This window comes from Lipophrys pholis, assembly GCF_963383615.2.
Source record: "Lipophrys pholis genome assembly, chromosome: 3".
NCBI classification, from domain to species: domain Eukaryota; kingdom Metazoa; phylum Chordata; class Actinopteri; order Blenniiformes; family Blenniidae; genus Lipophrys; species Lipophrys pholis.
Window position 1 is genome coordinate 1,602,464 of NC_137627.1, and position 15,403 is coordinate 1,617,866.

Consider the following 15,403-nt stretch of genomic DNA (forward strand, 5'->3'; position numbering starts at 1 on the left):
CGGCTCCGTTGTCTGTCCCTGTTTGCTCTGTCGAGGGCTGAACTGTCTCAGGTGCATGCTCTGAAGATCGAATGGGAAAGCAGAACGTCTCCGCCTCTGAGGCTGGTTCTGCAGGTTTCTTCCTGTTAAAAGAGAGTTTTTTCCTTTCCACCGTCTCCTCTGCTCGCTCAAGGGGAGTTGTTGATTTATTTTTTCTCTCTGTAAAAGTTGATTGAAATGACTGTGTTTTATTTGGCACAATAGAAATATGATGATCATTGATTCCACTTTGTTTTACTTAAACAGGAAATGTCAGTGAGTGGCTGTATTCGAGTACAAACTGTTTCTACCTCTTGGTGATGTGCCAGGCTCACTACAACCATTGTTATTGTTGCAGGAAAGGAAAAATAAATAAGGAGGTTTAAAAGCTTTATGGATCGGACTTGTTGAAATGTTTATTCTGAGTGGCAGTTGGGGATTCACCCGCTGTTAAAAGTGGTTTATCCAGAAAGTAGAAGGGAAAAAGAGGAGGAAGCTTGAAATTCAAAGAGTGTGAGCTGTCAGCTGCTTCACCTTGTGTGTGTGTGTGTGTGTGTGTGTGTGTGTGTGTGTGTGTGTGTGTGTGTGTGTGTGTGTGTGTGTGTGTGTGTGTGTGTGTGTGTGTGTGTGTGTGTGTGTGTGTGTGGTGAGAGAGAGTGAGAGAGAGAGAGAGAGTCAAGTCGTCCACATTCACAGCTGACTATGAAACACACACTCTTCAAAATAAGAATCACCGCTTTAACAAAACACTACTGTAGGAAATGTTTAAAAAAAAAAAAACAACCCACAAATGACAGTCAGATGAATATATTCTTTTCACATTTAATGTATATATAAGATTAAAAACAATTAGGAAAGTTGAATGCCATGACAAGTTTAACACCGTACTGAGGTAATGGTTAATCTCCAGGAAGCATTCATTCATTGAGCCTCAAAATACTACTTCAAATCAAGAATTAGTGAAAGACGAAAAGTAATGGTACTTTGCACGTGTATTTTCTCTTTAATCAATTCAAGGCAAGGTCAATTTGACGCTGACTTTATACCAGCTGTCATTTTGTCCTCTTTGAAGTTGTCATAAATTAAGCTTTCAAGGTTCATCTGATTCTGCACACGCTCCTTTGAAAGGGGACCAATTAGCAGCTTTGCAAAACTCCGCTTAACACCTGTTCAGGAAGAAAAATGGATTTGTGAACTGACAGAAGAGGAAGAAGCAGCGGCGGAAGAGCTGAGATAAACTACCAACATGAAGACGTCGTCGGACGCTTCGTATCAAAGTGAGATAAAGTTTATTTACCGGTTCTGTGAAGAAGGCTTGCTAATTGCGGCTAATGCTAATAAAGCTAACTATTAGCTCAGGGACGGAAAAGAGATGGACTTTGTTTTAAGGGACTATAAACGACTAAGTGACCAAATAATGAGCCTAAAGAAACCTGAGTAATTGCAATTTTGTCGTTTAAACTAATAATTGTGAGTTATTTCAGAAAGTTACTGCTAGTACTGCCAAGTAGTTCTTTGGACAATGCCAGACAAAACAAATGTTAGTTTAAAATGTACAACAAAAAAAAAGAATTCTTAAATATTTTAACAAGATTCTGTAATTTGTTCGGGATATAATTATCAACAGTTGTAGTGTTATGGTACTCTTGTTTCGTTTGACTGTCCTTTTCTTTTGAAGCGCCTCACCGGAAGTGTGTTTGCAAGCTAGCAGCCCTTAGGGTTATTAGTGTGACTGTCCTTTTATTCTGAAACGCATCACCGGAAATCAGTCTGCAGAATGGCACTCCCAATGGATATCCCTCATTAGTGTGTCCGTCCTTTACTTTGAAACACCTGACCGGAAGCTCCCCGCCTCTCAAGGTCTTCGCCGTGCGGTGTGCGGATTTGATGCCGTCCTGCGGATCGCACGGTTCTGCCTCCTCCTCCCGTTTCACGCTCTCCGTCCTCGCGATGCCGGTACCACCGCGCCCGGTGCCGCCGGCTCGGGCCCGGTCCTCCGGTCCGCCCTCCGGCTCGGTCATGTAGATCCATCGTCCGCGCTCAGAGGGAAGTTTTCCTCCGGCGACCTGAGCAGAGAGGCGGCGGATCTCTGCGCGTCCACGGTGAGTGAGCTGTCATTTTTGCATGCAAGTTTCTAAATAAAAATGAGTAAATATTCACTGAATGATAACAAATTTAGCATCACACAGCTTTCAGTTGGAAAAATAGCTATAAAATTATACAAATAGTGTTTTTTTTCCTCTCTTGTTTTGACTTGCAAACTGGGAGTACTTATAGTAGCAGACCACATTCAAAACAACTGTCACCGTAATTGTTTTTAATTTCTATCTATTCTGTCAATGCATGTGATTGATTTGCTCCAGCCTTTCACCCTCACCGAGCTGCGTTTCATCCATCAGCAGTGGCAGTTGGTGGGAGCCTGAAGCCTCTCGACCTCGCTCCACATGTTGATGTCGAGTCATGAACTGCTGGCCAAACCTGTTCTCAGTGACTCCTTCCCTGCCTGCTCAGAATAACGGCTCCCATCACATGAAAAGCCCCGCTGAGCTCTCAGCGTGGTCCAGGAACTTTGTGGGGAGATTTAAATGCAAATCCTATGAGCGACTGTTTCTCTTAAAATATCTCTGTGGTGAAGTCATGCTTCATCGGGCATATGGCCGATTGCACCTTCAGCAGGGTTCTATACCTTGGACAAATTTATGTGCCAGACCTTGCCTGTGTCCACTGATTAAATTTAGTTGCCCATTGTCAGTCAGAGGGAGGGCTCCCAGCCTCCCCTGCTGCTGGTTACATAATGTCAGCCATAGTTTAGTGTGCAGGGGGGGGGACTCGGGCAGAATTGAGTGCAGACAATACTCAATGAGGCCAGATTACCCCATTACGTAAGGAAAATTTTACTTCCACTTGACTGAAATGATGCAGATGATGGCAGTCCAAAAATAGGTATATGAGCAGAGGATGCTGCCTGCGTACGCCGTGTTTACCAGCAGAGCAGCCGGTTGATGCACAGTGAGGACATGGCTCGACCAGGCAGCCTATAAACAGACGTGTTTGCATGTATTGTTCCTCAGGTCAGACTTTGTTTCTAATATCCTGTGGTCAATGTTCTCGGTAAAGCTCACTGTGTGCCTGCTGGATACCAGGGAGTAATACAGTCAAGGGCATATCAGTCCAATGTCTTTTAGAGGAGATGGAGAGGAAATGTTTGATAGATTTACTTCTGGTTAACTTCATCAGTAATGTAGAGGACATTACCGAGTGCCACAATTTCTTTATTTAACATTTATGAACGGTGGACTTTGTTTGGAGGGAAAGCAGCTGAATGTCTGTCATGTATGTAGGAGGGATGAGAGGTGTGTGGGGAGGGGGGTGGGGGGGAAGGATGTGGAAGATGGAGCAGCCGGGCAGGAGGAGAAGAGGAAGGCTGGTACTGAGGTCCATGCATGCAGTGAGGGAGGATGATGGTGACAAAACACATTTCAGTTCAGGATCCACTAATGGCCTGATTTCGTCTCGAGTGCGCCAGACCGACAAAATCGAGCCATAATAACCTTTAAATTGAAACTTTCATGTTTTTCTTTGTTGTGGTGTAGATTAGACAGGATGGAAACGTCTATATTTTTATAAAAACCAAACAATTTCTACACAAAAACTACTACAATCTAAACATGAAGCCGATTTTCATGAAACTTTCTGGTGCAAAATACAATAAAAGTCTATAGCGCACGTGTTCCAGACAGAGTTGGGTTAGATACGATAGGCCACGTAGTAACAAGACATTGGTGTGGTGTTTCTGGCTCGAGTCCTTTCACAGTAAGATCAACGTGTGTTTAAAGTTAATTGGTCACTATTAGTCCCTGTAAGTGTGAGCGTCAGTGGGTGTGTCTGTTTCGCTCTCAGTGTTTGTCCTATGATGGGGCTGCTCACCTGCTTTCCCCTCCAGTTACCTGGGTGGAGCTCCAGTCCTCCGCAGCTCTCCTTCAGGTAGAATGGTATAAAAGATGGATAGAGGATGAAGTCTGGTGTGTGTGTGTGTGTGGGGGGATATTACAATACATTACTAAATACACAAGTTAGAAACCTTTTCATGTTGATAATAGTATTTATAAAAAGCCTAACATTGATAAGGGTGTTGGATATTGATTTTGCTGGACATGCCAGCAGTGTGACGACAGTGACAGACGATGTGTGCCGAGAGCGCCGACGACTTCCGTCGTCCATCACAACCGATTGAAAAGCACAACTCTGGTCTCTGTGCTGGATCCAGCAGAGGATCTGTGTAGCACTGCTCGGTCGGTGGTGAGAAGCTGATCTCAGCTGGATACAGATGTTTGGAAAGGTGCCAACGCGGTGCACGGATAATCCCGCAGTCGTGTCTCCATTGATCTATACGAAGAGATCCATATCCATTAATCTTTATTTAAAAAGCACTTTTTAATAATAGAATGCATCTCAAAGAGCGCCGTATACAAATATCCAGAGTAATTAAATTGAATGAAATAAATAAGACATCCAAAATCTTTGGATAAAATCAACTGGGAGACAACGTACAAGAACATGTAATTATTTCTGATGAAATATTCAAACTAAAGACAAAATTTGTGATCTTTTTTTTTTTTCTTTACTTTCTTTTCCGACATTGTGAGCAGCACATGCTTAATTATTATTAATCTGATACAGTGAACTTAAACATGTGGTATTTTTATTTTTTTGAATAAACTGTCTGAACTGTCGTGACGATTTTCATCCTATTTCTATGTCATTAATTAGAGACGGGAGTTAATAATAATATCTGTACCTGAGAATGCAGATGAGATTACATTCAGAGTGAATCCACAAAAACCTTTTACGGCCTTTTTCAATTGTGTGGAATACGTAGTGGCCATACGCATGCGTAACATCGGCTCAATTCACAACTCTTAGGCCCCCGTTTCATCGTTTTTGTTTCAGAAAAGTTTCACGTTGACACGGCAGAGTTTTAAAAGGTGACGTCTGTTTACACAGAAAAGCAAAACCAATGAAAACTGTGCAGTTCGCATGCCAGGTCAGAAGTTGGCGCTGTTGGTTGTTTTTGTAAACAAACCGCACACACACGAAACAAAACGCTGTAAAGATTAACAATAGGAGTACATAGACGCTGGACAGACGACCGTTTACCACGGATATGGAGTTTTGTTCTTCACAGAAGGTATCCCCCCCAAGGAACCGTTTTCAAAAAGTTGTTTTCAGCTGCTCAGAGCACCGTTGTCGTGTAAACGGACACCCAAAACTTTAGCGTTTTCACTTGAAAATGTTACAGGGCCTAAATTATCACCTGAACGACGACTTAAAGACAGGGTACGTAAAGAAAAATGTAGAAAATGTATTGAGCTACTATATACTGACCTGCAGAAAAACAATCTGGGTGAAACCAGAGTTTTTTGTCATTGATTTCTTGGTTAAGAAACTTCTTCAAGAGAGCTTTTAAAGATGTAAAACAATCCTCCCCGGTCTGGACCGTTGCTTTTACATACGATGAACGGAGTCACGAACAGAAGAACCTCAGCGGACCAATGAGAGCTGCTTTATCAGCATAATCCTTCAGTTGGTAACAGAAGCGTTGGGACACATTGTGCTTGATGGAGCTTCAGCAGCAGCGCCGCAGGAGCTGTGGGCTGCATCCTAATAAAGTGGAGCGACTGCAGAGGGAGTTGTGAACAACACAAACGACAATTACATAATCCCTCCAAATTTCAAACGAGTCTCCAAATCTGCACGTGATGTGTGTGACGCAGTCGTCTCTAGACGCCACTGTTTGTTTCGTGTTGGTGGGGAAACGTCACGCCGAACCAGATTCTTCTCCGAGACGTGAGGCCGTTGAAATCTTCACGGCTTCACATTGGAAGCTTCTTTGCTCCGCCTGCAGCCGCCGCCGCCGCCGCCGCTCGGCCCCAGAAGGTCTGCTCTGTTATCTCACCTTGATATTAGCGGCTAATCCTTTAAATCCTGCTTAGTCCAACATGGAGCCTCGGCAGAACCACATGCGTTAATGAGCCTGGGCTGCCGTTGATCCTGTCGCTGGTTCACAGCTGCTCCTTCGTTTGACCACTTTTGATAAATAATGAGCGACGCTGACGGGGAACTTCCCACAAGAGCTGCGGTTGAGGAGACGCTCGGACCCCGGTCTTTGAACCGTCAACCCATCACAGTTTGATTGGAGGACAAGTCGTCCACAAAACCGGGACAACCCGGACGACTCGTCCACGGGTGAGATTTCAGAACTTGGGTGTTTTCAAAAAGTTTCAAAGACACCAAAACATGCAACAAAAGTAAAACTTAATTTTTCATAATTCAATATTGAAATGAAGCGTTGGCGCTTTGACGTCCCAGTGACGACAGAGCGAAGGTACTCGTGTGTGCGCTGCTCGCCGCTGATGGGAAACGAGGATAATCCAGCATAAACAGAAGCTGGAGTCCTTTTAAACTGAGAAGATGTACGACGTAAAATCTCCCGCAGCCTCCTCTCCTTCTTGAGAACGATTGAGCCGGTAAAAGCTGTGAACTGAAACATGATGGATGCTGTTAGTTGTTCATGTCGACGTCGACATAAATGATTTACGACTTGACCTTTTGCCTCGGCAGGACTGTGTCAACATCAGGACATGGAACTGGACCTGCCGAGTACTCTGGAGGACGAGGTGTGCCACTTAGCTGTTATTTACAGCCTGCCCATTCCTGAAGGTGCACGCCGTGTGTACAAACAGTTTCCCATCATGTGGAAATCATTCTGAAGTTCACAGCAGCGCGGCTTCAGGAAACAAAGTTGGACCAGAGCTTTGTTGTGAACAACAGAAGAGAGGAAGGGACCAGCTGAGAGACGGAGACATTGTTATTTCAGGAATTCAGCTGACGTTTCCTTTCACGGTGCATCAAGTGTTTCCTACTGATGAAGGTTGAGCGCTGCAGGCAGGTCACTTCAGACTCTTCTCCTGCGCGGCCCTGCTGATGGAGGGAAACAAACCCTGTTTCTTCAATTTGGCATCTAGAGAGTCGATGGTTGTTTAAAACCTGAATGTGCAATTTAAGATTTACTGAGCATTTCTACATTTATAAGCTTCCTCCACTATGGACACATTCTTCTCTCTGCTCTTTAACTTGTCATTTCCCAAAGTAATTTGAAGGAGTTTCCATTTTCCTCATTTTAATTAGGCTTTAATCCACAACAGGTCTGCATTGTATTATATATATATATATATATATATTAGTTTTCATTTCCGCACAAAGAGCTTTGTTCACAAGTGTTGGCTAATTCATGCAGTGGTTTTCAGGATTAAATAATCATTACTGTTTTTAATTATGTGTTGTTTGAACCCCCCAATAATCCTACAATTCTGATTATTCTCTTACTGACCCGTTTATACGACGATGCTTTCCTTTCGGTGCTCGGACTCATTGAAAATGCTGTTTTTTTTCACAACGGCTCTCAAGGTGGAACATTTTGAAGACGCTCTATCTCCATGTAGACGGCGGAAATGCTGCTACTGCACTCGGACACGACCAGAGTAGATATTCCTTCTGCCCACGCTTGAACAACGGCGGCCCACAGAGTGTCACGACTCCCCGTCCATATTCTCCTCGTTTTACAGTCGTCACCTGGAATATCGGTCCAACATCGTTGTCTGTCCAAACGAATGTTCATAGTGTATTCTGTGTGGTTTTATTACAAAAACAACCAACAGTGCCAACTCATAATCGGTTTAAACACGACGCTTTTCTAAAATGAAAAGTCATTTTTCACTCGAAGCCTTAGTGTGTAACCGGAGCCTCATATACAGAGAGTTTCCTGATTCTCTGAATTGTTTGACATCATATTGGGAAGTTTCAAACGGCTTCTGCTTCACTAATGTGGTCATGTCACTGATCTGCTGCTTCTTTGATTAGTTTATTTTAAATCAGGACCACGTTTTAGTACCACGTCTTTTTATTAGATTTTTTTTATTTTTTTTAACTATCTGACATAATTGACAAATGAAAGCTGATGGCTAGTATTCTTAGCTCTTCCCCCTGCCCTTGACCTCCCGTCCTGGAGGACTGCTGGCTCGATGTGAGAAGACGTACCGGTGCAGCTGCGACTTGAATGCCAAGTGAAGGGTTTGACATGAAATGAGTGTGTCTGCTGATTAGAGCGCCCAGCCGACCTTGTTCCTACAGAGAAAAACTACTGAGCTCGCCCGCTTCACAAGGTCCACTGTTACATCGACCGTCTGTTTGATGAATTCATTATTTGACCCGAAGCTGAGCGATCGTTTTCTCCCTGCAGCCATGAAGCTGTGAGGCTGCTGCGCCAGGCAGCCTGGATGAGCATGATGGAGGAGGCTGCCACTCAGCTGGAGCGCGATCATGTGCACAGTGTCTACGACAAGATCGCTCCATATTTCAATGACAGCCGGTACAAGGCCTGGCCGAAGGTACGGCAGTTCCTGCTGGACCTGCAGCCTGGGAGCATCGTCGCTGACATTGGTGGGGTGTCCCCTTTCAGTCCTGATGATCACATGACGGCAGTCGTATGAACACTAACGTCTGGGCTTTTCTCTACCCTGCAGGCTGTGGCAATGGAAAGTATCTCCACATCAACCAGGACGTGTTCAAGCTGGGGTGTGACGTCTGTCGCCCCCTGGTGGACTTTGCCTGGAGCCAAGGACACGAGGTCCAAATGTGTGACGGGCTGCATTTGCCTTACAGAGACGGCTGCTTCGACGCTGTGCTTTCCATTGCAGGTACATGAACGCGCAGGTTTGGATGCCGGCATCTGGCAATACATTTCTCATTATCCGCCATAATTGGATTGAGCTATTTGCCTCATAATTGGCATATATAAATGATAAACATCAGTGTACCGCAGGCCTGTGTTGCCTTGCCAACACTGAAATAATTCATGTGGCCTCTTAACAAAAGAGTGTGGTCCTCAGGACGGCATCAGACACCCACACTGTTATTATGCTGTCTGTAAGGCGCCGTGTGATCTGCGAGTTCCGATCGAGACCAAAACACTGTCATGAAATAAACGCCCACGCGCTGACCTCTTCAATCGTTTTCTCTTCCAGTTATTCATCATTTGTCCACCAAAGAGCGTCGTATTCGAGCAATAAAGGAGATGGCGCGCACTCTGCGGGTGGGCGGACGCATCATGATCTACGTGTGGGCCATGGAGCAGAAGCGTCGTAAATTCGAGAAGCAGGACATCTTTGTTCCCTGGAACCCCAATCCTCATCTGCCCGCCAGCATCGGCAGGGAGCCGGCCAAGCCCAGGAGGAGGGCCACAGCACAGAGCGTGAGCGAAGCCATAGACGACCCCGACAAGCACAGGAAGGTTCGAAGCACATCGTCGGTGGCAGACGAAGAGGACCTGGCTCACAGCCCGCCGCAGCAGAAGACGCGGAGACTCTGGTTCTTCTCCAGGTCTCTGGACTCCGTGTTCGACTTCGGCAGCTTGGCCATCTCCCGCTCGTCCTCCAGAGAGCTGAGCACTTTATCTTCGCCTACGGGAGAAAACGAGGGGAACAGGCCCACCCAGTGGGGGAGGGGACGAGGCCTCATCAAACAGATGTCCAGCTTCTTCTCCCCTCCGTCCGTCATCGGATCGGAGGAGGACGTTTTCGAGTCTCCCACCGACCTGCACAAGGGGGGCGGCGGCGGCGGCGGCGGCGGCGGCGGTGCAGAGACCCGGAGTGTCTCCGTGTCGTTGGCCCAGGAGTGCAGCTCTGTGGCTCTCCCAGATCTGGTCTCTCTGCAGAGGGAGGGCGAAGCGCGGCGGCCGGGAAGCACAGCGAGTCCTCAGGGCGGCGGCGGGCAGGTGGAGGGCTCGTGCCTGAGGTACTATCACGTCTTCAGGGAGGGAGAGCTGGCGGAGCTGATCGAGAACCACATCGAGGAGCTTCACGTCAAGCACGCCTACTTCGATCACGCCAACTGGTGCGTGGTGGCGGAGAAGGTCCGCTTGTGGAAAATCTGACTTTTACATGTTTTAAGTTTACTCGGCTTCACGTCTGCCTCAAGGTTCAGCACTGAGTTACACATTTGATAAATGTACAGTCAAAACCGTTTTTTTTAAGATTCCAGTGGAATGAAAGTGGTTCTGGAGCGGCTCGGCTTCAGCCCGCGTTCAAACTAAATGATTGTGACTGTTTGCTGCACCACATTTTTTTTTTAAGTACTCTATTACAATAGATGAAACCAACATGTAGGACCCACTGTTTGATTTTAGATTGGCATCTATTTATTTATTTTTATTATGAAGAGAGTTTTTAAAAAAAAAAAAAAAAAAAACTCAACGCTGGAGGGAAGATGTCAGGACGCGCACTGTTTTTCTCTTTGGACTCAACTGTTCTTCAGAAGCACTTGTTCAAAAGCTGTAAAATGTTTTAAAGGCATTAATTTTAATGGGAAAAACTCTTTGTCGTCTCGTGGCTGCCTGTTTAACAACCTGTGTGTGTGTGTGTGTGTGTGTTCTCTATCACAACGCAGAACGAGTTGTGCAGAATATCTTCCAGAACATTCGTGTGTTTTTCTTCTTTCAAAGTGTTTGACACTACATGTTCTCGATGCTGGTACTCCGTTTACGCTGGTGTGCTGTCCCGTAACAAGCTGAATATATCACGTGTGTTTTATCAGATAAACTGCCTCATATACTGTGAATAAACACTGCACTGTATCAACAACACGCGGCTGCTGGACGTCGGCGATCCCGAGAGAAGATGAGGTGAAACTTGACGCTGGTCTGTTCCTACTGGGCCAAGGACGGCGCGGAACCTCGGTGTGCGCCTGCTGTTCTAGTGACACTGGTACCGTAATGTCTGATGTAAACTGTTTCCTGTCATTAAATTTCTTTTTGTTTGAGTCTGACGGCTTTACACAGTTTTGTATTAAACTGAGGAAGTATTTCTCAGATTAAATGTTTCATCTTTTTGACAGTTTTGTGGATCACATTCGAATATAAATATCAGATTTAGATGTTTTTTCCCCAATTTAACTAGTCATACTTTATTTTTTTTAAGGATCAGAAATGGGAGGAATGCGACTATAAACTGCATTTTTTATCTTTCATGAGAGCTACTAGTGAAATAAAGATATTCGCTCCACATATGTGCTCATGTGCATAAACTCATAATTGTAAAGATAAAAACAAACGTGTATGAGGAAGTGTTAAAAACATATTAACCAAGTTAATGAGCTAAAAACTTTAATGAAAACGACACAAATAGACAGAATTCTTGAGCAGAAGCCTAAAATGGTTCAGATTCACGCCATATTGTGAAATATGGTCAAATTTAAGTGTGCAAACACCAGATCACCAAACTTTTTCACAAGAAATCACCTTTATTATTGTAGGGAGAGGGAGGAGGTCTAAAAAGGAGCATTAGAAGCATCAGTTCAGGGGTAGTTTATTTTAAATCTTCTCTGGAGGATTACAATATTTAACAGTTGTGATGCACTGCATGTACATCAGATAAATATACTGCATATAAAACGTACTCGGTCAAGTTTGGGGCGGCTGTGGCTCAATCGGTAGAGCGGCCATCGTTTAAAAGCCCAACCTGCTCCCGTCAGGTGGCTCGTGCCCCTCCCATGGCCGCCGCCGATTAAAGAATTTCAGACACAAGTGGTGAAAGGATCCTCAGAGACGAAGGTGGAGCAGTGAAGCTCTGAGGATTTCCAGGTTTCACATTCCGGCCTCCCTCCAAACCTAAAAGAATTGGAAATAAAACTTTAAATTCAGAGTTGGATTTGTTCTAAACATTTAGCAGCAATTGTGTTTTGTTTACCCGAGCTGCTGCTCTGTGGACGATGGAGTGTCTGAGCGCCAGTTTGTCGATGTCTCTGGAGTATCCTCCTCCGATGACCGCAGCCAGAGGAACACCTTGGCTCACCACAGTCTTCATCACATACAAGTCTCTCTGGTAAAGCCCTGAAGACGTATTTACAATATATATAGAGAGAGATTTTTTAAATAAAACTCTTCACTTGCAGGTTTATTTGCTTGTGAGAAAAAAGAGACTCCTTCACCGTGGTCGGTCAGTCGGAGCCTGCCGAGTTCGTCTTCCCAGTGAGGATCGACGCCGGCGTCGTACAGAACCAGGTCGGGACGGAAGGTCTCCAGCAGCCAGGGCAGGTGAGCCTCCACTGCAGAGAAACACACTCAGTTTGACAGCCACGAGTGTTCACATGCTGCGTTCGTCCAACAAAGCCTCAACGTGCCAGTGGCGAGGTACTCTTTGTCCTCCAGTCCAGCCTCCACGCTGACGTCCAGGTCGCTCTGTTGTTTACGGACGGGGAAGTTTTGCCCACAGTGCACCGAGAACGTGAACACCGACGGCTCCTCCTTGAAAATGAAAGCGGTGCCGTCGCCCTGCGGGACGCAGAAGGAGACGGTATCGTTAACACCGCGCCACACAGACCGTTCGCACGATTTCAACTTTCCACATAAAGTGAGGTTTGAACCGCAATGGCCCCGGGGGTCGATTCCCCGGGTAACAGTCGTCCTCATAGAGCAGAAATATAACAAGTTGATGTGTCCTCCCTGAGCATGGAGGGGTTCTTTTCTACAGCACCGGGTACTCTAGTGTACTCCCACAATCTAAAAACATACACATTAGGTTGACTGGTGACCCTAAGCTGTCGACAAGCGTGAATGTGTGAGTGTGTGTGACGCATAACATAAAAAAGATGAATAAAATAATGTCAGTATTCCAACTGTAGGACATTAATAAATAACCAAGAACTGGGTCATTCTGTAGTTTAAAATATTGACAGTATAGAAGCTGATGTGGCTTTTTTAAAAAAATTTTATATTGAATGTTTTCCATGTGTCGTGGTTGTCAGCAGCTGCTCATAGCAGCATTCACACTGTGAACCTTTTAGTTCAGGTTCCACATTCAGCCAGAACGGAAACATGAAGGCCATAATAATCTAAATAAAACTGTCTGCATGATGAGAACGTCAACATAAAGTGGTGTTCAGTAGTAATTGTTTAGTTTTATCACCAGCTTCATCATGTGTACTCTGCACCACAACGCAGAACAACTTTTAAAGTCTAAATTTGAAGATTATTATGGCCGTCATGTTTCCGTTCTGGCTGAATGTGGAACCTGAACTAAAAGGTGTTTGACCCCCCCCCCCCGATCCACAGTGTGAATGCTGCTATGAGCAGCTGCTGACAACCACGACACATGCAGCCCGTTTTAATGAAACCTTCTGTGTTGTGTCCGCGACGCTTAAGAAATGTGTTAAAAATCAATGTTTTCTTAGAAATTCTTTAAGATGTTCTTGGTCTGGCAGGCTGGACCGGAACCTCTGGCCTCTGGCGGATGGTTTTAGCCTTCAGGCCTTTATATTTGACGCCCTGCTGTAGAGAGAGGACATGAGACGAGATGATCTCAGGCCGTCAATGTGACCATCAGTGAACTCCTCTCAGTCTGCGCTAGAAGGCCACAAACGACTCGCCATGCGGGACACAGAAGAGAAAAGTCAGCAGAGAGGGGAGACGCCACCTGATGCACGTCCAGATCCACAATCAGGACCTTCCTCTTGGTTGATGAGCCGTCCATCGAGTGTTTGGCTGCGACTGCCAAGTCGTTGAGGAGACAAAACCCTGAGCCGTAGCTGGGGAAAGCGTGATGGGTTCCTCCTGCCGTGCTGCACGCCAGCCCCCTCTGCAGGGCGACTTGAGCGGCGAGAAGCGTCCCTCCTGTCGACGAGCAGAGCAGAAGGAAGGCTGACGCACTGCGACAGGGCGGGGAGGCGCAGCCGTCGGGGCGCCTCCTGAGTGTGTCGTCCTCTCACCCGTCTCGTATCGACAGCGTCTCACGATGCCCTCGCTCCAGGGGAACCCGGTCCTCCTCTGCTCCTGCTCCTTTGTTTTCCCATTTATGAACTTGTTCAGGTAGTCCTCCGTGTGAACGCGGCGCAAGAGATCTTCAGAGGCCATTTCAGGGGCCCACACCTACTGCGAAGAAAGAAAATCACATTAAGAAGAAACTGTGCCCTTAATAATAATAATAATAATAATAAAAGTGCTGAGGCATGCAGGTTCTCATCCAAGAACTACAGAAACATCACACACTCATTTAGATGGTTTTTTATTTTTTTTTTGTAATATATTATTATTGTATTGAGTTCCGAATGTTGAAGGTAAAGAAAAACTGAGCCAATCTAATCATCTTATCATAAATTTTAAGTATAAGTGAAAGCATCTATACTATACTTGGTCCTACATGAAAACACCTTAGAAGGTCAGATTGCAGTCAAATATTAGGAAATAAAAAAAAATTAAATAAAAATTGACATGTGAGTTCAAATGTAATGTTTGGAAATGAACACAGCATCTTGACTGTCGTGATGCAACGTGCGAGTTTCCTTTAAAATGCTCATTCAAGTGAGAAACAAGAAGTTGTGGTAATGATGTAATTAAGTATTTTATTATGAAAATACTATGAAAATGTAAAAGCATGGGCAGAGCGTTCATGCGCACATAGCACAGATGTATACAACTTAAACACAGCGGGAAGGATATTTCTTTCCTTCATATTTACATTCAAACTGTGAAACTTTTATACATTATGAATTTATGACACGTAACGCTGATATTTCCTCTCAGGTGAGTTTTTCACCGTGTTTCACTGAACAACCCTAAAAGGTAAAGGTGAGTTTTCATCGGTTCTGAGTGTTTCACTCACCTGCTTCTCAGTAATAACTTGATCTTTGAGTAAAAAGTGTAAAACTCTGGGGAACTTGTCCATAGGAAACCTGTGGTTGGGAGGAAGCTCGCACACATACTTCTTGTGGTGGATTATAGGGAGTCCTGTGGATTCGTGCCCCACCTGTCAGGTGAGCAAACACATTCAAGGCAGAGCTGTGGTACAGTGAAGCTGCAGTGTGCACGAACAAGATCTTACTGTCTGTGCGTGGAAACGTCTGCACGAGCTGAGAGCTGCCGCGAGCAGCTGAGCGCGTGCTGGCGGAGGACTGAAGAGCCGCTTCGTGCAGGTCATCCTCCGTCTTCTCTCTACAGCAGCAGAAGACACACGTCCGCGTACTGCGGTGTTATGAAAGGATCCGTGAGCCAGGGGCGTTTGAAGGGGATCCTGTTTTGTAATGCTGCCCTCTGCTGGCAGGGAGTGGAAGCACCGCGGTGTGAGTGCAGCTGCGGTTTGTCTCCACCCACCGACCACAGTAAGTACTGCAGGCCACAGTCCACAGGTTAGACATGATTCATCCCACAGCAGCTCCACATTCTACAAAAGGTTGACAGAGCATCATTTATGGTGTCACTATGCAGGGATTTTCCATCTCCCCTCCCACATATGTTACCATTTAAAGAGACAGTGATGTAATGCAAATAATAAGCAGG

The 15,403-nt window shown here is 45.4% G+C and overlaps 2 protein-coding genes across 3 annotated transcripts; one reads left to right on the forward strand and one right to left on the reverse strand.

Annotated features, from left to right (window-relative positions):
- Positions 1-1,823: 1,823 nt before the first annotated feature.
- On the forward strand, positions 1,824-10,964 carry trmt9b (tRNA methyltransferase 9B). Of its 2 annotated transcripts, XM_080460427.1 has the most exons (5): positions 1,869-2,120; positions 6,640-6,963; positions 8,318-8,517; positions 8,601-8,774; positions 9,102-10,937. In XM_080460427.1, exons 2-5 carry the CDS (start codon positions 6,944-6,946, stop codon positions 10,007-10,009), a joined length of 1,302 nt encoding a protein of 433 aa, XP_080316553.1. In that variant the 5' UTR covers positions 1,869-2,120; positions 6,640-6,943; the 3' UTR covers positions 10,010-10,937. The 2 variants fall into 2 exon arrangements, with proteins under 2 accessions (XP_080316554.1, XP_080316553.1); XM_080460428.1 differs by lacking the exon at positions 6,640-6,963 and having other exon boundaries at positions 1,824-2,120; positions 9,102-10,964.
- A 257-nt stretch (positions 10,965-11,221) lies between these two features.
- On the reverse strand, positions 11,222-15,111 carry hdac12 (histone deacetylase 12). Its single transcript, XM_080458969.1, has 8 exons — positions 14,949-15,111; positions 14,730-14,873; positions 13,837-13,996; positions 13,545-13,741; positions 12,253-12,403; positions 12,061-12,177; positions 11,820-11,962; positions 11,222-11,740 (listed from the first exon to the last, which is right to left on the reverse strand). Exons 1-8 carry the CDS (start codon positions 15,042-15,044, stop codon positions 11,717-11,719), a joined length of 1,032 nt encoding a protein of 343 aa, XP_080315095.1. The 5' UTR covers positions 15,045-15,111; the 3' UTR covers positions 11,222-11,716.
- Between the last annotated feature and the right edge of the window lie 292 nt (positions 15,112-15,403).